Here is a 22,500-nt window from a genome sequence, read left to right on the forward strand (position 1 = left end):
AAAAATTACGAATGTTTACTTACTTATTTTTCACTGTCGGCGAGACTCCTGTCCACTCGTTTCCCTCCATGTACTGCTCAGCTGCGGCCGGGTGCACAGATGACCCGTTGCATTATGGGTGAAAAATGATGAACATAAATAATGCGCTGCAGACAGAATAAATCATCAACGTTACGAATAAACACTTTTTTTTTCTACTTAATTTTGAAACAAATTGGTAATGTGTCCCAAATGCTTCAAAAACTGGGTTTTGTTTTCACTCGCACATGCACAAATAATACCCCGTGTTATTATGGGAAGGTATGCCAACTTTGTAACATTTAGCCTACAAATATTTTCGAACATATTTGCAAGTACGTTCTAACGTATTCGCAAGTACGTTCGAGCGTACTCGCCAGCCCAAAATGTTTACTCTACATTGGCATCTCTATACTTCCGTAGTTTTCAATGGGACTGACGTTGAACTTTTTCTAAGTCCCTTTCGACGCCCACTTTCATACATACAACTGATCATCATTAGCAGCTGCCTGATACTGCTAGTTGGGCACTTGGTTAAGTGCTTTGTCCAGTAATCAGGAGGTCGCGGGTTCAAATCACAGACTAATTAGACTATCATATCAGGAAATGCATTTTAATTTCACTGAAATGATGAAACGCATGTGTGTGTCCCCATTCAGTGTTGCTTTCAGCATCAGATTTCACTTTTCAATATGAATACACCATAAGACATGAATTTGAACCTGACAAGTTAGGTCAGTGGTTAGACTAGTTGCCTGCCACACGAAGGACTTGGGTTCGATGTTGCCTCTAATTTTCCGTGTGTCTGGGCATTCACAAAAGCTTCTTGAGCGTTCCTTGGACTACGGTAAGCAACATCCACGGACCATATTCACCATAGCGAGAAGTGAAGCCACTGGCGGCCATCTCATGTTCCCACCCACTAAGCCCACCGAACTTGAAAATGTTGATTTTTTTTTTTTCTTTCCTGCATCGTTTCCATGTTATTTACTGTTTCTACGGTGAAATACCAACATGTGACATATGATTGTACCAATAATTCTGCAAGACGCGCTACATGCACATTTCATTGGTAAGAATGCGTTTATAAATGTTCTCTTATAAGCCATATTTGTGAGTTCCACTCAAAGATTTGTCCGCATCACGTTGTCAGAACAATGAACAATGAAATTAAAGCAAAGCCCATCAGGACAAAATTGGCTGAGATATTTAAACCTGATTGTCCATTTATATACACTAAGCCCTTGGCAACATCAAACACGCACATGGCGACCAAACTAGCATCACGCATGTCCAAAACCTGTGGTCATAAATTAGCCCACCCTGGAGATCCACGTTCTTATGCACCGTCGCGCCGCAGCCGCCGCTGATTCTCGCAACACTCCCACACGTACTCCTGCAGGGCACATGGCATGAGTGCCACCCGTCCGGACCTCCAATTTGGTCGCCCAATGGCCAGCGACCCCGTCGCCTATCAAATTAGGATGAATAAAGGATGTCAGGGGGACCAACTGAGGTGGGTCCACCGAAATCAGATTAAAAGTCACTGTGGTTTTGAATATCCGGGAGAGCGACTGAACGAATCTCAAGACCAGCTTGCGCACGAAACTGACAAACGGGGGTCACTCACCAGCGGACGCTGATTCAGCGACCCAAAATGGCACCCTCAAGTTACGCGCCAAACTTCGTCGACCGATCCAGCTGACTGTGATGACTAAGAGCACCAGACGTGCAAAAGGGGGGGTCGATACCCCGCTGCGCCTACTAGACAAACAAAGGACAGACCTGTTGTACCCTTAGTTGATGCCACACCGAGCGAAGCTAATTTGTGTGTCTTTGTTGGTTGCTAGGGGATGATGTTGACGACGATCTTGATGTTGTGCATGACCGCCGTGGTGAGTCAACTGGGAATGGTTGAACCCGGACTTGCAGTGGAAATTGCCTTGATTATATAACCAGGATTGCTTACGAATGATTGCGAGAAGTAAACTCACTTTCGTCGACAGTCTACTTACTTACAGACGCTTGCTGCAACACTCAAAGATACGGTCCTAGCAGTAACACCGATAGCGTTTTGTAGAACTAAACTAGACAAACTATGAAATGATTTGTAACTGGAATTCAAAAGATTATGTACACTGAAGGGTGTTGATGAATGATATGCTGCGTGAAATCTGTTCTTAAGTGGATTAGCGAGCTATGAAAGCTCCCCCATACTTAAGGCCTTCGAAAGTAGGTACGAGTACTCTTTCGAAAGCTTTAGTTAGTCCAGCTAACCAAGCCCCTACGCCTTCCTTCCCTTAGTCTGGATTCACTGCCGAGAATGCCCTGATTTCTTTTTTCTTTCCTTTTTTTTCCTTTTCCTTCAGTTATCCTCAGGTAGTGCATGACTTTTAGGATTGTTTAATTCCTCAATAGGAAGATGCGATAGCTAAGAACCTGGCAACTACAGTGTTGCGCTAACCGACCTAAGATTTTTTATTTTTATTTTTTCCATGGACGAGCACCCCCAGGGAAGGAGATTTGCCTCGGCATGCAGGTGTCTGAGACAACCTCCCTGTCTTTAGAAGAGGGTTTTGGCCCGTAGTATAGTGCCGGGTTTTCGGATTTTAGATTTTTCTTCATTTTCCCTCTTTTCTTTAATTTGCTGTTCGTTTTTATAATCGTGTCACAAATCTGAGATATAAGTGGTTTGGATTTTTTTGTAACATACATCATGCAATTTATGATCTCAGGTAGGGGTGTTAAAAAAAAATCGATTCGGCAATATATCGCGATATTACATCGCGCAATTCTCGAATCCATTCAATAGGCGGCCGAATCGATTTTTAAATATCAATATCAATTTTTGATGGAAAAATCTTCACTAAAACGTCTTAGGGTTCACACCTTAAGCATGTGTAACCTGGATGGTAATAGCACTTACCATATATCTCTTAGGTTCCCTCTTATTAAAGCAGCTGTATGTAAGATTTAAAATTTCAAATCTCTACTGCCACCTGTGGCCGAAAACAAACTGCACGCTCGTACACGCTGCGCGCACTCGTACGTGCACGACCTCAATACTGAAGACTGGGCTCTTCATATCCAATTAAACTATGTTTTCAGAGGTAAGAAGTTTTATAATGTTATACAAAGCTGGCCACTTCATGGAATTAGACTCTCGATCCCCACTAAACAATTGATGTCCACGGGACGTGCAGATCATATTGCTTTAGTCGGTCGAAGTCCAGTCCTGTGCTGTACTCCAAAACGATGTGCAAATTACGTCAATTAATTGGACCTCATTCCGATGTTAATATGTAGTTACATATTGTAGTCACCCCGCTCGACGGACGTCAACCTGATTCTAGTCATTATTAGTGTATGTCGCCCCCAGGCTAGCGTCATTGTGCATGAGCCGAAAGGTGGGCTGTCATTTATGGAAATTGACGATTGTGAAAAACATATAGACCCATTCACTACTTAGTGTGATATGGCCGTGAATGTTATCGCCATTCAGTAGTACCGTTCACATTCCGTTAGCATAATGTAGCTACAATAGGCTGTTTTCACGGAGGAAAATAAGGCGACATTTAGCCTGATTGAAACGCTGCGGAATGGAACGTCTGTTCTTCATAAAGTCATTCTGTTCTATTACATTCAACTTTGCCGCCCCTTTCACGCTAAATGTTGCCGTCCACCTTACTTTCACCCCAATAGTTACGACCGAGAAGTGATCGATCTTGAGGTTACTGCTATTTGAAAACAACACATTTTCTTCTCAATGTCAAGATACTCACTTCTTACCTTTTCGAGTAGAAAGAAAGCCAGCTGTGAATCACTTTTCTAATCCAAGTCCGATCTCAACGCTCTCCACCGCTGAAATGTCAAACCAATGTTCACTCTCGTTCTCGGCGCCGGTCACTATCAAGTTTAGATTTATTTATTTTTTCGTGGCACTTGACATTGTTTTCATTTTTTTTTTTTTTTGAGCAGCCTTCCGCGGAGTAACAGCGGGTGTCTGGGGCAGCGAAAATCTGTACTAGTTCCGTCTTCGCGCGACAGGAAACAACTGACGATGACGCGAATAACGTCACATCCCGCAGACAGAGGGCGGGAAATTCGAAGGATTCGGACCGGACCCTTCCTAAATAATATTGGCCAGAGGCTTGTAGGAGTACCCATTGTGAACAGCGAAGATGTTGATCTACTAATTAGAATATGTTTCAGTCATAAATGGTCAAATAAAAAGGCTATTGTTAAGATATTTTTTTGGGGAAATCCTACATAGAGTAGCTTTAAGATGATTTTTTATTGGCTTTTCAGTTGTGTGTTGATTGTCGGGTCTTGTTGACATTGCTTGCGTCACTCTTCCGGTATCACGATTACGTACAGCGTGGCTCGTGCGTATTGATGCGGTCACGTGATTTCGGCGGGTAGCTTAAAAGCGGAAGTAATGGGTCGCCGGGGGAGGTGAGATCCGAGTGGCGTACGCTGAGGAGCTAACTAACCAAGTCACGAGAGCTGAGAGTACTACAGAGAGTAAGAGTGAAGCACGTGAGTCTGCTTCAATTGGTGAGTGTGCTGACAGTTTAGCTTTTTTTGTTTTAGCCAATATAGATTAGTTTCCTCACCTTAACTTGATTTAAACTGTAGGAGCTGACTACTCGACCACTGAGAATAGTACTGAGTGAACGCTGAGCGAATGAGAAGAGTGAAGTACATGAATCGGCTTCAATTGGTGAGTGTGTTGACTGTTTAGCTTTCTTGTTTTTAGCTAATATAGACTCGTTTTCCTATTCGGTTTAATGTACTATCTTATGGAACCTGTGGTTAATAATGTAATGCCTTTCGAATATGATCCATTAATGAGAATGTGATTATTGTAATTGATGTAAAAATTGGAAAATAATTGAAGCATTTTAGTAGTTGAAGCACTTTAAATTTGAACAAGTCATTTAAATTTGAATAAGTCATTTGACAATTTAAGTATTTTAGATTGTTATTCAGGTTGTTTTTTTATGCATCCATGGTTTCTATGCACTTTAATACTGCCAAGTGGATTATTTGGGCTCTTATGCACTTTACAGAACTCATGGATGTTTGTTGAATGTTAATCTAGCTGAATTTTAATATGGTAAATATATTTTTGTGATAGATATTTGAATATTTGAACATTTGAGTTTTTGGACTGTGAGACTAATATTTGTAACAGTTGTATTGTTTTTTAATGTTTAGTCTCCTAAATATGATAATGTGTGCACACGAGAATATTGATTGGACCTGTTTTATGCAGGCCAAGTGGATGGTGAGCTAGTAGCCTAATCTGGGCATGAAGCCTGGACCGAATTGTACCTGGAGTCAACCCAGCTTGACAGTATTTGGAGTCAACCAACTTGAATCTGCTACGCTCTGCTCGGGCCGGTTGGAGGTTGCATGTGGTGCAGCTGGTCCCCTTCTTTTTGTTCTTCTTTCATCCTATTTATCCTGTGGATTGAGACTTTCCGAATCGCCCTCGCTAACTGCTCACAAACTCACATTCCGTCATTACGTTCTCTTCCTTCACATATGGACTCCCCCCTTCCGGACACTAAATATTGGTTGTGGGTCAGAAGACGAGTAATAGTATCCATCACGGACAAATCTTAATCTGCTGAGTTATCGGACTGTCTCGTTCGGTGAACAAATTGTTTCCAATCATTGTCTGTCTATTGTTGTATTTCTGTGTTTTGTGTAGAAAGAAAATAATTAATATGGTGCCAACAAGAATTTGAATGTGTCCAGTGTCCAGTGTCCTGTTCTCCACTCCTAGAGCCAAACTTAATTTTCTGAGTCTAGCCTAAATTTACTATTAATTAGTGTACACACTGTCTTTTTGTAGGACAGTGTACCTGTTACACATGGACGAATGTTATGTTAATGGAACATTAAGCCTTAATATTTTATTTCAATGCTGTTCAAACATGAAACAGATTACATCGTTACGTTTTAGATAAATAAATAATACATTTTCATACAAATCTTACACGTTACAAGTTTACTGATTAGTATTTTCTAAATTTAAATTAAAAAAATCGCAACAATCTACTTATAGATTCGTATCGGGATTAATCGAATCGAATCGTGACCTATGAATCGAATCGTTGGGTACTAGGCAATTCACACCCCTAATCTCAAGTTTTGGACAGGTGTGACACTGGTTTGTCCGCCATGTGCATGTCTGATGTTGCCAAGGGCTTACTGTATATAAATGGACTAATAGTTATGTTTACATTTCACAGTCAATTTTGTCCTGATCGGCTTTGCTGTATTTTCATTGTTCATGGTTCTGACATGATGCGGACAAATCTTTGAGGAACACCCACAGATATAGCTTATAAGAGAAAATTTGTATTTGTAAAATTGGAATTTGTAAAAATGTATTCTTAACTAAATGTGCATGTAGCGCTTCTTGCAGACTTCTTGGTGCAACCATACGCCACATATGGGGGCCTTTTCACCATAGAGAGAGTAAATAACATAAAAACGCTGCGGGAAAATCAATATTTTCAAGTTCGGTGGGCTTAGTGGGTGGCAACGGAGTCTATTCATATATAAGTCAGTGGATGTTGCTCACCGTAGTCCATGGAACACTCAAGAAGTTTGTGTGAATGCACAGACACACAGGAAATGAGAGGGAACATTGGTCTTGGTTCAATAGAGGCTGTTTACTGGATTTTGACTGATTTTGCAAGGCCCACAGAATATTGTGTTCTATTGTAATAAAAACATGGAACCCACCAAAAGAAAGCTTAAAATATCTTCTTTCATCAGGAAAAAAAGTGTTTTTTTTGTTTGTTTTTTTCATTTTGTAGCAATTAGCATTAGAATATAGCTAAGTTTCATTATTATTCACAAATCTGATTAGAATTGTGAGTAATTGAGCTTTTTTTCAACATAGCCCTGGTTGATCTCCTTTGCTCTGCTGCCCTCTGCTGCCATTTGTGTAATAACTACCATTTCTTCAACCCTTCTTTGCAGTTTAGAGGCTGCTGCATCAAAGCCTTCTGTATGTTCTAGCATAAAAAAACATAAATGTATATATATACGTCTTTGGGACACTTAAATTTTTTTTAAATAGAACATATTTAGACGTTTTTGGGAGCAAATGAGTTAACACCTGTGTTGAGTCATTCAAGGGAACAGTTCTTTTATTTTCCGTTCAATATGATTTTCTTTTTAGGTGATGGTGGACAACCCAGACTTTACACCATGCCAAGTGGGCGGGCTCTTCACGTTTTTGGCTCGGCAGCTGTCTAAACCAGACAACACACTTTTTGTCAACAGAAAATTATTTGACCAGGTAAGTTTGTTCTGTCTGGTTCAATGTTGATATATTACAGTATACATACTCTAATAGAGTGAGAGGAAAAGGCACTTTAATTTCTCAAAATTAACACAAACAAAAAATAATTCAAAACGGGGGCGTGATAGGTAGTATTATGCGTGGGTTTAGGGGGAAAAATGTCACATTCACATGAGTCTGATAGCTACGTTGAAGGTTAGGTGGTTAGGGTTTGGGGTTACACCCAACTTTGTGTAACTATTCTTCCATAGATTTTCTCTTATCACTAATAATAATAACAATCAAATTGCTGTTCAGATCACCAAAAAACAAAAAGATACAGGACAATTGGGAAAAAAATAGAATGGAAAAAAATACACTTGCATAAAACAACACAGAACATCAACTATGAGGTAAATGTAACCGTAAAAAAGTGAGTTTTTACTACAGCATTAAAATCTCGAATGAGCAGGCTTGCCTCATGGCGAGGGGGAGACCATTCCATAGCGCTAGGGCATGAACGGAAAAAGCTTGTGCCCCAATTTCTTAGCTCTTGGTGTATTAAGGTATTGGTGTATCGGCTGTGTCTTGTTTTGGTTCTGTGGGGTAGGGTTTTTGTTTGATTTTGGGTGTTCTTGTCTTTTTTTCTGTGTGATCAGTGTTTTGTTATGTGTTCCTTACCTCTCTTGTCATCTTCTTATCCACCTGTGTGTCTTCCCTTCCCCATGTGTTGACCAATCAGGCCTTCAGCCACTTGTGTCTCGCCAAAGTGTGTCTTGTTGAGTCAATCAGTTTGGGTGGATTTAGGACTTTTTCACATGGAAGCATGTTCCTCAAACAAATCTTGTACAGACAGAAACGTTTCAAGACATGCGAGTGTCCAAAGAAGACGCTCAGGACGTTTATCTGCTCTAATATGTATGCCAAGTCTGGAGTGGCGCTGTAGCGCTGTAGCGCTGCCACAAGGAGTTAACGGAAAGCGGAGAAGAAGAATCAGCGAAGAAATGAACCACTGATCTGAATAGCCAATAGGTCAAGACTTTTGAAGCCGCGAGGCCGCCATATTATTCCTCCCAAGAGGCATAAAATGTTATGCATTTAAAGTATTGAAATTAGAAAACATTTGAGACAGTACTTAATAGAAACAACAGGGGTCTAGCAACGGCTCACTTCAATCAGGTGAGCTTCCTAAATCTCTGAAAGTAGCCGCCGTCAATACCATTCTAAAAGAGAACACAAGATGTCTCCCTGCTAGCAAATTATAGACCAATCGCAAACCTTCCCTTCATAACTAAAATAGTTGAAAAAGTGGTTTTTAATCAACTCAGCAATTTCTCGAGGTTAAACGGACTTTTGGATAAATTCCAGTCAGGTTTCCGACCTCATCATAGTACAGAAACAGCTCTGATTAAAGTACTGAATGATATAAGATTGAGCACTGACGCAGGGAAGGTATCGGTGCTCGTCTTGTTGGACCTCAGTGCAGCATTTGACACGGTTGATAAAAAAACAGGCTGAACAGGCTGGAAACTTGGGTGGGGTTAAATGAACAGTCCTAAAATGGTTCAGGTCCTATTTGGAGTAAAGGAGTTACTTTGTGACCATTGGAAATTTGGAATCTGACCGAATGGTCAAGACATGTGGGGTCCTCAAGGGTCAGTCCTTGGAACCTTGTTGTTCTGCATATGTTACCTTTGGGTCAAATGCTTCAGAACGCTAATGTTAACTATCATCGTTATCCAGATGACACACAACTTTATCAATGTCTGCAAATGACAACAGTCATATTGTGACTCACTAGAGTAAATTAACAACTGGATGAACCAAAATTTCCTTCAGCTAAACGAAAACAAAACGGAGGTCTTTAACCAAAGGCCAAGTTCGAAATCTTGGGTTGCTAATAGACTCAGATCTTAAGCAATTTTATTAAATCAATCACTAAAACAACCTTTTACCAGCTGAAAAACATCCAGACTGAAGGACTGCATGCTTCAAGCAGACCAAAAGAAGCTTATCCATGCTTTTATCTCCAGCAGACTCGATTACTGTAACGGTCGTCTGACTGTCCATCCATCCATTTTCTTGACCGCTTATTCCTCACAAGGGTCGCGGGGGCTGCTGGCGCCTATCTCAGCTGGACTCTGTTAAAAGAACATCATACAATTGCAGCTCATTCAGAATGCTGCTCGAGTTCTGACCAAAACAAAGCGATCAGAACATATAACTGCAGTTGGCACCCAGTCAGCTGTAAGATATATTTCAAAATTCTGCTACTGGTCTATAAACCACTGAATGGTTTGGGTCCTGAATATATTCAAGAAATGCTGATTGAGTACAAATCCAGCAGGGTTCTTAGATCTACAGACTTGGAACCCAGAGTTCGAAGCAAACATGGTGAAGCTGCATTTAGCTGTCATGCTGCACACAAATGGAATAGGCTGCCAACACAAGTGAAGTCAGCCCCGAGTGTAAATGCTTTTAAATTCAGGTTGAAAACATTTGATTCTTCTCAATGTTTTCTGAGTTGTCAGTCGGCATGGCTCAGTAAGAGTGGTCGTCTCCCAACCTGAATGTTTTGCATTCCATCCTCAACCCTTGAGACCATGTTGAAATATCCTTGAGCAAGATGCTGAACCTTAATTTGTTCCCAGTGGACCTTGCTCCTCTGTGGACTGTTTGCAACAAAACCTTTGATGGTTCTTTGACCACCAATATCTGAGTCTTTTCAAGAGTGCTCCAACCCTCTGAAAGACTATTTACATTTTTGGACATTTCCAAGTCAGTTTAATATCCTTTGTGACCCGTTTTTGCCTGAGGAAAAGAAGCTGCCTAATAATTACGCACCTCTTGATAAAGGGCGTTGATCTCATTAGATCACCTGATGCGCTTAAATCCAGTACGCATTCACGTTTATACAGCTTAGTTGGAAAATAAGCATAAAAAAAATACGATAGGGTCACAATACTTGCTGTGCTGTGGCGGCCGTAGCTCAGGAGGTAGAGTGGGTCGTCAAGTAACTGAAGGGTCAGCTGTTTTGTTGTGTCCTGGGGCCAGACACTTCACACACATTGCAACTCACACTGGTGTATGGCTGATACAAATGTTTGGTAGTGGTCAGAAGGGCCATAGGCACACACTGGCAGCCACGCCTCTGGCAGCCTGCCCCCAGCTGTGGGTACTTACGTACCTTAGGACCACCAGAGTATGAATGTGTGAGCACGTGCATAATGTATCCAATGTGAAGTGCTTTGAGAGTGCTACATAAAAGCGCCATGTAAAGCTGAATAATAATAATAATAATAATAATAATTATTATTATTATTATTATTATTATTATTATTATTATTATTGTTATTATTATTATTATTGTATAATTTTCTAATAATTGTGCACATAGTGTACATAATGTATCTATATTGTATTCTATTTAGGTCTTGGAGTTCCTCTGCAGATCAGACGATGCCTCTCGACATACTGAACGACAGCAGGTTTGTAATACGATTTGAATATTAAAAGCATTCTTCATCAGTGGCAGCTGATCAGTCGAGGGCATTAGGGTGCCTCCCCATCAAATCACCATATTTCTTTCTTTGAAGACAAAAGGTTGTTCTAGGTAGGTCATGAGATGGCACAACCCAAGTTTGAAGTCAATTGGATGAGTCATCTAGGTCTAGGATAAGGGAGCAAAAGTATAACCTCCTAAAATGTGCAAAAATGGGCTTAAATTGGACATTCAAAAATTCATAGCTCACTTACTGTAAATTTTAGAAAATCAATCAACCAACCAACCAATCTTTATTTATACAGCACTTTTCAAAACAAAAAAAACAAAAAAATGCACCTCAATGCTTTACATGATTTAAAAACAAGCCCACCACCTGCCATGATACAGGCCCACAAAAAATAAAAAATGTGTACAAAGTTTTAAATAAAACAGCTGATCTAAGGCACCTAAGGCTCAGCAGTCCTAGTGATCGCGTTTTCAATCTCAGGCAGCCATCCGTCTACACCGGAAGAAGGCCAAAAGACGCAGCTGCAGGCCATTAACACGGAGCCCCCGATGCAGCAGGGCCCGACGCACATAGCATTCGGGAGAAGCTCCGGCTACGGTCCACTCCAGCTCCCACCGCAGAGGGGTCCCTCTGAAGAAACACTGGAAGAGTAAAATTACCAAACTATAATAATTTTAAAACGACTAAACGGAGCTAAAACTATTAATGAAAATAATACTAGAAAAATAATAAGAGAAGAATAATATACTAAAATGTTCAAAATATAAATAACGGACCTAAAAATGTAAAAGCAGAATACATCCATCCATTTTCTTAACTCCTCATAAGGGTCGCGGGGGCGCTGGAGCCTATCCCAGCTGGCTTCGGGCAGTAGGCGGAGTACACCCTGAACTGGTTGCCAGCCAATCGCAGAAAAGCAGAATACATACGACTTAATTGAAAGTAAATTAGAAGCTAAGATAAGTAAAATAAGTCCATACATTAGGTCTTAGGTAAAAGCTAAATAAAAATGTATGCCTTGAGCCTGTTCTTAAAAACTGGCTATTCCACAAACGGGGGCCAGAAAACTGGAACGATACCTCCCTTTATATGTGTCCTGACTTTTGGAATGATTAAAATAAATATGGCCACAATAGACTTTTTAAAACATTTCAAAATGTATATAGGCCTATGCAATACATACATTTGTCCAATTACAACAGGGTTGCTGTCAGGTATATACACCATCTATGACATACATACATATTAAATCTGACAGGTGCACATATAAAGTTTGGCTTTTTTCTCTAATGAGCACTTGAAGTTGTTGTCTGGTGCTCATTTTTTCCCCGGTGCTCAACTCACCAACCTCATGAATGAACTTAAAGATTTATGACATATCAATAATATGTGTAGGTATGTGATTTTAACATAACTGAATAAAGTTTTTTTTTCAGTTTTTATTTCCTCATTACAACAATGTACTAAAGTGCTACACAGTGCTACACAAAGGCAGCTTATTAAAGTAACACAAAAACAATTAATGTTGTTTTTCCAAGAGAGCAAGCTATTTTCATCACTAAAAATAACACCCATGGGTGGAGACTGACCAATAGTAAAAATAAATAAATTAGTGCTGTCAATTTTAAAACATTAATTCATTAATCACAAAAAATATATTGCATTAATCATGTATTAACGCAGATTAATCACACTATTAATTTTGACCACAGATTATCTTTTATCTTGACAGCAGATGGCTACGTTAAAGGTAGCACAGGTTGTATTTCAGCAATGAACATAACTACATGCATCCAATTAAAGCATTTAATAAATGTTTGCATATGACATTCAGAATATTTGTTCACGTCAAACTACTGGGGTCATTTTTTTTCTTTTTAAATTATGCAAGCACTTAACTGATTTGAAAAAGAGGAGGATGAGAGTGTGCAGTGGATCAAAAAATGTTGAAGATAACATTAAATGTCAAAAGAATTAACACATAACAGGTGCTCTTCAACCTGGATTGGCTGGCAACGAATTCAGGGTGTACCCCACCTGCTGCCCGAAATCAGCTGGGATAGGCTCCAGCACCCCCATGGTCCTTGTAAGGAAAAAGCGGCTAAAAAAATGGTCTTCAAGTTTGACAGGTAAAAAATGTTGATTAAAAAGCCTTTTTAATTAAGCAATTAATCGTGATTAATCAAAATTCTAAGATGATATTAATCTGATTAAAATATGTAATCGTTTGACAGCTCTAAAGTAAATAAATATATAAGTTAAAATTTACCAAATTTTGACATGGAGGATTACGGTCCGACGCCAACGAAATATGTGCACCGTTAAAATGAGATTACTGTAAATGCATTAATCTTTTGACTGCAAAAGTATACGTCAAAAATGATCTATATAATAGATCTGGATCTGCGCTCTGATTCAGACCGCAGTCAGCGTAATGAGGAACTCTGTACTTGGGCTTTTTAGTTTACATACAAACTGATTTTGTTGAAAATGTAATGACTGCTTTACTGTTATTGGTTTCAAGGTTCTGCTGCAGCTACTCCAGGTCGGAGGTGTGGTCCAGTTTGATGAAGAAAAACTGTTGACTTTGTCACACAGAGCCAATTTGTGAGTAGTGGACAAAAAAACAAAAAAAGCAACTAAATTGCATTAAATAGTATGGGTACCACAATGTTTTATTTTTATTCACAAATGAGATCATATTGTGGATATACGCATTAGACAAAGTAAAAAAAAAAAAAAAAAAAAAGAATAGAATAGCAGAAATAAATAAGCATTTTTTTTCTTCATTCCTTGATTGCGTTCATGTGAACTAGGACGGCCATATAGCAAGCTTGTTTGCACATTACATTACAGGCAAAACTTGTGGTTCAGAAACTTCACCCATGGATGTCAGAGTGGGAACTGAAGCAATCTGTTGTGTACTGAAAGGTTTGGATGCCAAATGCAGACACAAATAAGATCTTCTCCATTTATTCACATCGAGACGCTGTACACAGAACAGTTGGACAATAATCCGCCAAACTACACACAATTCACAGACTGCACCCACAGACAGTGAATCGTAAAGGACTAAAGAACGACATCACATAGGTCCAGACATCACCTAAGCGATTAAAGGTTGACATCACGAACATCACATCTCGTAAACAGACACTTGTTACATCAGTACCTAATCAGACACATAACAGGTCATGAACTCTGGCGCGACTCTGGCGCATGCGACCCAGGCCATCACACAATACAGTATTAACTATAGCGATTAAATGAGAAAACAAAAATTTGTTGGATTGCTTTATCTTGTTTTAATCACAAATGCATTATTCATTTATTTAAAAAAAGAAAAACGCACTCCTCAGTTTGAATTATTGTCTGTTTCCCTGCCTTATAATCCAGCTTCCAAATATTGGAATTTCTTTATGAGAAGAAACATATGTATGACAAGACCATTGACTGCTACCTAAAAGACCCTCTGAGAAAGGTAATATAAAAAAATGGCTTGAAAATCAGATTGGGTGGTTTTATTTTATTTTTAAATAAACGTCATTGTTTCCAAATATATTTTCCCAAATATCCCAAGTGATTTTTTTGTCTTCTGTTTAAGAGTTAAGAGCCCGTTTTATTGTTCAAGTAAAAATGTTTTTCTTTCTGTACATCAAGGGGGAGATCTTCAGCTATATTGACCAACTGATGTCTATATCAAGCCACCGATCTGAGGAGAAACAATCAATCAAGAACAAAACACTGGAGCACATACAGGTCAGCACAAGTGCATTAATGAACTTTGGAAAGTCCGCAATATCTTTATTTGTTGTTGACTTGCTTGTGGCAGATTAAAATGTGAAAAAAAAATAACATAATAATCCATGGGTGAAAAAAATAATTGTGCCATATATTTAGGGCATTGACTGTAGACCTGACTGACTGGAACCCAAAGATCATCTTTAACCAACTAAATTACCAGATTACATTATGGACCATTTTACGGCAATATAAATCTTGAATTATAAAATTCACAGGACTTTAAACCTGCAAGTCACAGAAGTGTGGACTATTGCTTCAAACTCAAAAGACTGCTCTTCTACAACCAGGTTAAAAACTTAATTAGCTGGATTCTACAATTATTGGACCTGCTAAAAGTTGACCTTTAAAAACGATTGAAAAAGATCCCTGAAATTTTATTTTTTTTGTTTTAAATCCAAAATATGAGAGTGTTAGATTAGGGCTCTTGATGACGAGATAGATGACTTGAGCTAGGCCGTTATGTTGCTGTTATTTGTCCTTGCTTGGCGCATTTCTATTTGTCTGCATTTTGACATATCATATCCAGCACAAACCAGTTAAAGCCATCAGGCCACACATTCTCACATGGGGAGGCTGAGCCGTTTGCCTGTGTGGGTGGACGCTCTAGACAGTATAAATGCAGGGATGATTTTAGATCAGTTCCTCTTCCGCATACTAATAGAAGAGGGCTCCGCAGCTGTGTACTCGATCTTTCTGGCATCCAGTAAATATTTCAACTGAGAACATGCAGTCTTCTGGTTATTACTGTTAGTATAATATTGTTAACATTCAAGGGATACTTTACTTATTTAGCTATTTTTGGCAATCAAATATTAATATTTTGCCTATAATAAATTTGATATTTTCATTATTTTTCATATACAATTAGTACCTTTAAAAACACATTTAGCAATTTGGTACTATTTGTACGTGAAAAATAATCAAAGTATTAAATTAATTACAGTGGAACCTCTACTTACGAACGTCTCTTCATACGAAATTTTCGAGTTACGAAACTCCTCAACGGGAAAATATTGCCTCTTGTTACGAACGAAATTTCTAGATAGGAAAGGTAAAAATCCATTACCGAACGCAACATACTTTCGGCTATGGCTATTTCCTACCATAGGTATCTATGAGCGTAAATACTAGATCGGTGTTTGTGCATCGTTCTGGCATCCCATTGGCTAAGAGGAACCTCTACCATAGGTATATATGAGCGTAGACTAGATCGGTGTTTGTGCATGTTTCTGGCATCCCATTGGCTAAGAGGAACCTTTACCATAGGTATGAGCGTTTACTAGCGTTGTCTATACAGCGTCCTCATCATTCATCCCGTGGCCCATGAGGTGTTCGATAGTTTTTCGTAAATGTATGAACTAACGGCCAATGAATTTGTGCAAAAATTCAAGCAATTGGTGATTGATGAAGGCACAGTAAGTTTTTAATTGCGACGAGACGGGCCTTTTAAAAAAAAAAAAAAAAAAAGAGGCCTCGCCATACCGGAAGTTTCCATGAAGTTTCAGAATTTGTTTAAAAGAATCACCCAGAAAAAGTGTTCACCAGTCGGGCGTTTGCTAACTAAGATGATGTTTGCCTTGGACATTTCCGAAGGATTGTTTAAAAAATAAAAATAAAAAAAATCCATGGATCAGTTCTTTACAAAACCCCAGGCAAAAAACAAAACAAAAAAACAACAGCTTCTGAGAGAAGAGAACATGAACCAGAGGGCAAAAAACGATGAGGACGGCAGTTAAAAAGGTAAATGGCCATCATTTTTATTCTTTACTCTATTCTTTGTTATTTACATTATGCACAACTCTCATTTATTGTGCAATAATCTAATTGCAACATGTATTTGTTACATGTTTTGATGCATTTTTATGCTTTATAAAACATTTATGTCTGAAATTTGGGAGGCTTGGAACGGGTTTAGGGCATTTACATGGAAAATGCGTCTCTCCTCACAAAATTTTCTACTTAAGAACTTTCTTCCAGAACCAATTAATTTCGGAAGTCGAGGTACCACTGTATAGAAAAAATATGAACTTTTTATTGCTATAATGCGCTAAATAAGTGAAGTATTCCTTTAAGATGCAAGACCCAGTGAAAGTTACCAGATAGAAATGCACGAAGCACTTCTCGCTGTTCAAATTAAACAAGTAAACGGTGAGTAATGCTGCGATAATAGAATTAATTGCAGCGTCCATTCGTCTGTTAGGTTTGTTTGTTAAACCCAAACAACCCCCCACCCACGCCGTCGATGCTGATTGGTTTCGTACCCCCATAAACAATGCCTGATTGGTCCAAACTAAAAAAGGTCGGATGCAAACGTATCTGCGGGAGCGGTACAAGATGTATTCTTCTGAGTTTGTGAACTCACATACCGTGAGAATTCATCTTGCTGACAAGGTTAACAAAATAACGTCTACTTTCTTGTTAGTAATAACAGTTTCCCTTAAATTTAACAGGGGTTTCAAACGTAGTTGCGGTTGCGGGTTGCTCTAACATACAGTAATAAGAACACAATATAAATGTATAATCAGGAGTCTAACAGTGTGACATCATCACTTATCGATACATACTTTTGTTTTGTTTTTTAAGGCCATGGTTCGGTCTATATTGGATATAGTAAGGCAATATGTTGCAAAAATTTAAATGTTCTTGGGTTTTTTTTTGTTTTTTTTTTAACAAGGTGAGATTTAATGGCATTCAAAACGTTATTTCTTAAATTATTTATTTATTATTTTTTTAGGTCTTTTTAGGAAATGAACTGTTTAATACTTTGAATTATTTTGATTAAAAATACCGACAATCCATTGAGAGCCTGATTAAGCTCTTGTCCTTGTTGTTGTTTTGATTTGTTTTTGTTTTTTTACGTTCTGTCAAAAGCGGATGGTAGGTTAGATATCTGCTGACCGGTAGCTGAGCTGCAGTGTGGTCATTTACTGACTAGGCTCAAGCATGAGGCAGTTACACTGCTCAGTGTTCTGCTCAGTGTTCCCGCGGATGCTTAAAGAGACGTGAAAGGCATTGAATACACGAATTTAAGAACAATAGAATAGAATAGTCTTTATTGTCATTGTATGAGTACAACAAAATTAAAAGTGCATCTCTTAAAAGTGCGGAAGTAAATAAGAACAATTAAAAAAGAAAACAAACATACCACATACAAGCATTCACAGTGTTTCGTGACTCGTTATTGCACAACTAATTTGTCATTTCATTGTTAAGTGTGAATATTGCTTTTGCATAAAAACTGATTTGTAGTCTGTTTGTTCGTGCTTTCATTAACCTGAAGCGTTTGCCTGATGGCAGCAGTTCAAAGTGTGAGTATATCCTGGGTGGGATGAGTCCCTGAGAATATTGTTGGCACGCCTGAAGCAGTGGGAAGTGTACAGCTCTTCCAGGGTGGGGAGATGGCAACCAATAATTGTCTGGGCTATGTTGACGACTCTCTGGAGCATCTTCCCTCCCTGCAACTGTGCAGCTGGCGAACCACACGCACATACAGTACGTCAAAATGCTCTCAATAGAGCAGCAATTAGGGATGGGTACCTTTCACATTTGAACTGATACTGTTCCAATACTCCGTACCTGGGAACCGATACCGGTACTCAACGGTACTAATTTTCGGTACTTTTGTGCTCTTGTTTTCGTTTTCTTTTTTTTTTCTTTTTTTTCCCCCCCAAATTTTATTTATTTATTTGGATGTAATAAATGTTCATCGTTATTTAACAGTATTTTTTTCTAATCAATTTAACAATTACTTTTCAATATATAAACTTTGACAAATATCAAAAATGTAAAACAAATGAGCCAGAGGGGAATAGTAACAAAATAAATGTATAACATTTTACAATTACTTAAGTATAATTAATAAAGATAATGTAATATTACAAAAAAGTGTAAAACAAAGTTCTATGCAATGAATAACACAAGAACGAAGTTAAACAGTAAATATATAAATTAATAATTGATAACTTTGTTTTTTGTGCAGTTATTTTTCCAGAACATAAAGGCTGCCACACTCCGCGCAATGAGTTTGAAGTTCCAACCCACTTTGCACTCAATATAGTAAAAAAAAATAACAGTTGGAAGGGGACATTACGTGAACAAAGAGAGTAATTGGGTTCAAATTAATCATTTGACTGCACCTGACGTGGTCAAGAGTAGAAGCCGTCATTCATTTTCTTAACCGCTTATTCCTCACAAGGGTCGCGGGTAGTAGCCTACTGTACATCCGAATTACAATGTCTATATACCTTGACGATGGTGAAGCCGTTTACCTTCCGTCATGATTCTATTTGGTGGGGTCGCCGACACCTCCCTCCCAGCCATGCACTGATTCCGGGGAAATGCGGACATTTCCATCTTCCGCCGGGAAGAAGCGGGTTGGCCGGTCGGTCTCTCAGCCGAGCTGACACCGGCGCCGCGGCACCTGCTCGCCGCCAGGCGCTTCCACCGACCGACCCAGCGGCTCCAGACCCGCTAGGCTCCCACGAGTGGGTGACGTCTGTATGCCGGTACGTAATTTGCATATAATGTTGCGTTGAAGTGCACCATGGAAAATAGTCAACTCATCCTCCCGCACAGTCACAACTTAAAGGTACACTCAGTATTATACAGTGGCATCTAGTGGTGAAACAATAAATCATTCGAAAAAAAAAAACAATTGTTTGTTTTAGTAGTATGTAAAAAGATATGTTGTATCGCATAAACGTACTTTTTTAAAATATAACGGTTAGTCTAGAAATCGCAAATTATCTTACATGTCCGCGCCTCGCCTGCTAGTGTCTGCCATGTTTCGCCGCCATCTTTCTGCTACGGGTGCCGTCAAAGACAAATTTCAGCGCTCCATTTCTTAACGCGTTTTTGGAACGCACTTCCGGTTTGTATGGCGACCGCATGTCCACGAAGAAGAAGAGTTTCCGGTCCCCGAAGAGAGCATTATCAAGCATCACACTTACTTTGGGAATTTATTTTATTTCAGCGCGACAAAACAAGAGTTTATATTGTAGCCGCATTTGCCAGATGGAGAGAAATGAGGAACAGACTAGGTTTGGGACGTGCCGGTGCCTTCGACTGCTTTCTACTTGACCGGTAAGTAAGAGTACATTTGTGTTTACGTTTTGAGAGCGAGAGAAAAAGTATACACTGTACTAATTAATACGATGTTCGTACCTTTGTTTTACGATCACTGTATCTGTTGATTAGCAACTCCGTACCACTCGAACGAGTTCGTTATGTAGCTACTTGCTTTGAAAAAAAAAAAAGATTCCCGCTGGCACGTTATATTTAGAGTAAATGCGCAAGTTATTGTGTAATGTAATGTAACTGTGATTTCGGAGGTATATTTGCCCATAACTTCAATGGAGAATCTAAAGCATACTGTATTAGTGGAGGAGTTGAAAATTATTTTCGTTGTGGTTGGTGAAAATAGTGTTCTCGAAATTAATTTTCGGCAGGGAATAACTTTCTGGACTTAAATGCTGGCTGTACCGTAAGCACTGCTAGAGTCTGAACTCTCTCACTCAAGTGTGTACTGGTCCATTGTGTAATTGGGTGCACAAGAATTTACAGGCTGCCACGTTTTCCACGGAAATTCGACAAGCAAGCAGCCTTTGCATATTCTATGCAGTATGCAGTCAAGTTACTTTTATCTAGCTAATACAATGTTTTGGGCCCAAAAACTAAAGATCTTACCTCTATTTTGGGGGCTTTGTTGGAAAGTTGGTGACATATAGTAGTATCATCAATTATTCTATTTTATTTTATAATTGTGTTTTTGTTTGTGTCACACTAGATCAACAGCCAAACTTGAGGGGTTCCAGAACCATATTCTGATGTATACAAGCATTCATGCACCGTTTAAATACATCACCGACCTGCAAGAAAAAAAAATATCAAGGGGAGAGTCAGCAGCCATATTGGAATGCCCCGAATGAGGACACTTGAATGGAGGACCCCAGAAGGCTTCGGTGTTGTACCACCAGTATCTCCACCTACCATATCTGAGCTGCAACAAACTGAAGTCAGCCGACGTCTTGGTATGTCATTTACATATGGACGGCATTGCACACTACATTAACTTTTTGTGTGAAGCAATACGGAATGGTCACATGTACAAGCACCACTTGTTTTACACAGGACCTGCTGACCAGGTGTCTGAAGCCATGGAGTGACTCCTCCCTCACTTTCCTCAGCAAGCCTTTGAAGAATATGATATCATCGTTGGTGGGAACATGCCCTCACTCCATAACATGTACTTGTGCAGTCAAGGAGCATGTCAAACTTAATAAAACCAAACATTGAAGTGACTTCATTTTTACTGCAGTCTGTTCACACAATCAATGGACAAGCCTTCCTTAATTTTGCCCCAATAACATCATAGAGTGGGCGAAAAGTAGTGTTACAGATCATACTGTGTTCGGGAGAGTTTGAGGAATGTTGCAATGTTAATGGGGGGCAATGTCAGCACACACACACACACAAAAAAAACAAAAAACATCATGGTATTGAGTTAATCAGATATTTTAGCTGTGTACAACACATACCTGCTCTGTAACACTACTTTTGGCCCAAACCTGTATGTCTCTTTTCCATATTTTAAAATGCACAGCGTATTGGTAAAATTCTGGAACAACTGCAATTCATGTAGCTCATTATATTCTAACAGCATTTTTTTTTTTTTTAGTTAATATGTTCATTTCATGTAGACTTTTATTTTACTTTATTTTATTCATTCATTTTCATGTACTGTACCTTACATTCATTGGCCAATGAAGAATTCCTTGTCATTGCAAGCATTTATAATAATTCTCCAGGCTTTTGATGTTTTACATTTCTGGTCATGTAAAATAGTGTTAGGTTAGGTGTCGAATGAACACTGCATGTTGACGCCAAAGGAAATAGTATTTTTTTAGTTATTCAAAATGTACAAATTAACACACAACAACAATATACAAGTTATACAAACTACAACAACAAGTGTCAGACATGGACTAATTATATGTCAGGTAAAAAACCTTTGTATTGTCCTCAAGGATCTGGGAAAGTGTCACTTATTTGCTACAAGTCCACCAAGGTGCTGCAGTCTGGGATACAGGTACAGGAAATCATGGTGGTGCTGATGTGGGATCCAGGTACAGGAAATCATGGTGGTGCTGATGTGGGATCCAGGTACAGGAAATCATGGTGGTGCTGATGTGTCAAAAAGTATTTCTTGGTGTCAGTCTATCAGCTGGACTTGGATATCTTCATGTTCCTCCATGGTCATTTCCTGTACGAGTCTCTGCAAGAAGGTAACAATTGTATGTCAGATGAGGTACCAAACAATTAACTGAAAGTCACTGAGCCAATGAAGTACATTATTACATGAGCAAGACTATTTGTGAAAGCCATGTAAATTCCTGCACATCGAAGTACAAGGAAGCTGTTGTATCTTCAATCAAAACTAATTAAGTTGCTTAGTGATATTTATTAGGTAAAATTGTTCAACATGGTGACAAATCGATATCTGAGTAAAGGGTTTCAAATGTTTTTGTAAGCAGCACTTTTCTGAGTGGTTAGTAGCAACAAGACACGGGGGGAATTACGAGTCTGAGTTGCAGGTGTGTAGTTCAGTTAACACCATTATTTTTGTACGATATACTAAACATATCAGCAAACGATGTAATCTAAATACCACATATTCCAAGCAAAGGTATGTTTTGAGCCATTCACATGCATGCTCGAATGGAATTATTTTTCCATGATGACATAATTGTACGTTACGAGGCACCGCGTTCTCTTCCTCGTCGTTTCTCTCGCCCCCTTTGAGATGGTCCACATGTCTATAAAACGTATAACATAACTGTGTATTCTCTGTTGCATGGTTTA

At 39.0% G+C, this 22,500-nt stretch overlaps 1 protein-coding gene and 1 long non-coding RNA gene across 2 annotated transcripts in view; both read left to right on the forward strand.

The window, feature by feature from the left end:
- The window catches only part of vps8 (VPS8 subunit of CORVET complex), a 235,614-nt gene that overhangs the window by 152,104 nt on the left and 61,010 nt on the right, over positions 1–22,500 (forward strand). The window contains exons 28-32 of the mRNA XM_077496349.1: positions 7,223–7,342; positions 10,756–10,812; positions 13,361–13,443; positions 14,233–14,317; positions 14,497–14,595. Of these exons, the coding sequence (XP_077352475.1) occupies positions 7,223–7,342; positions 10,756–10,812; positions 13,361–13,443; positions 14,233–14,317; positions 14,497–14,595 (444 nt within the window). The remainder of the gene's footprint in view (positions 1–7,222; positions 7,343–10,755; positions 10,813–13,360; positions 13,444–14,232; positions 14,318–14,496; positions 14,596–22,500) is intronic.
- LOC144001788 (uncharacterized) lies at positions 19,416–20,877 on the forward strand. The gene is made up of 3 exons (XR_013278588.1): positions 19,416–19,722; positions 20,426–20,669; positions 20,770–20,877. It is a non-coding gene; the product is annotated as an uncharacterized LOC144001788 (long non-coding RNA).

Source organism: Festucalex cinctus, chromosome 14 (assembly GCF_051991245.1).
Source record: "Festucalex cinctus isolate MCC-2025b chromosome 14, RoL_Fcin_1.0, whole genome shotgun sequence".
Taxonomy (NCBI): domain Eukaryota; kingdom Metazoa; phylum Chordata; class Actinopteri; order Syngnathiformes; family Syngnathidae; genus Festucalex; species Festucalex cinctus.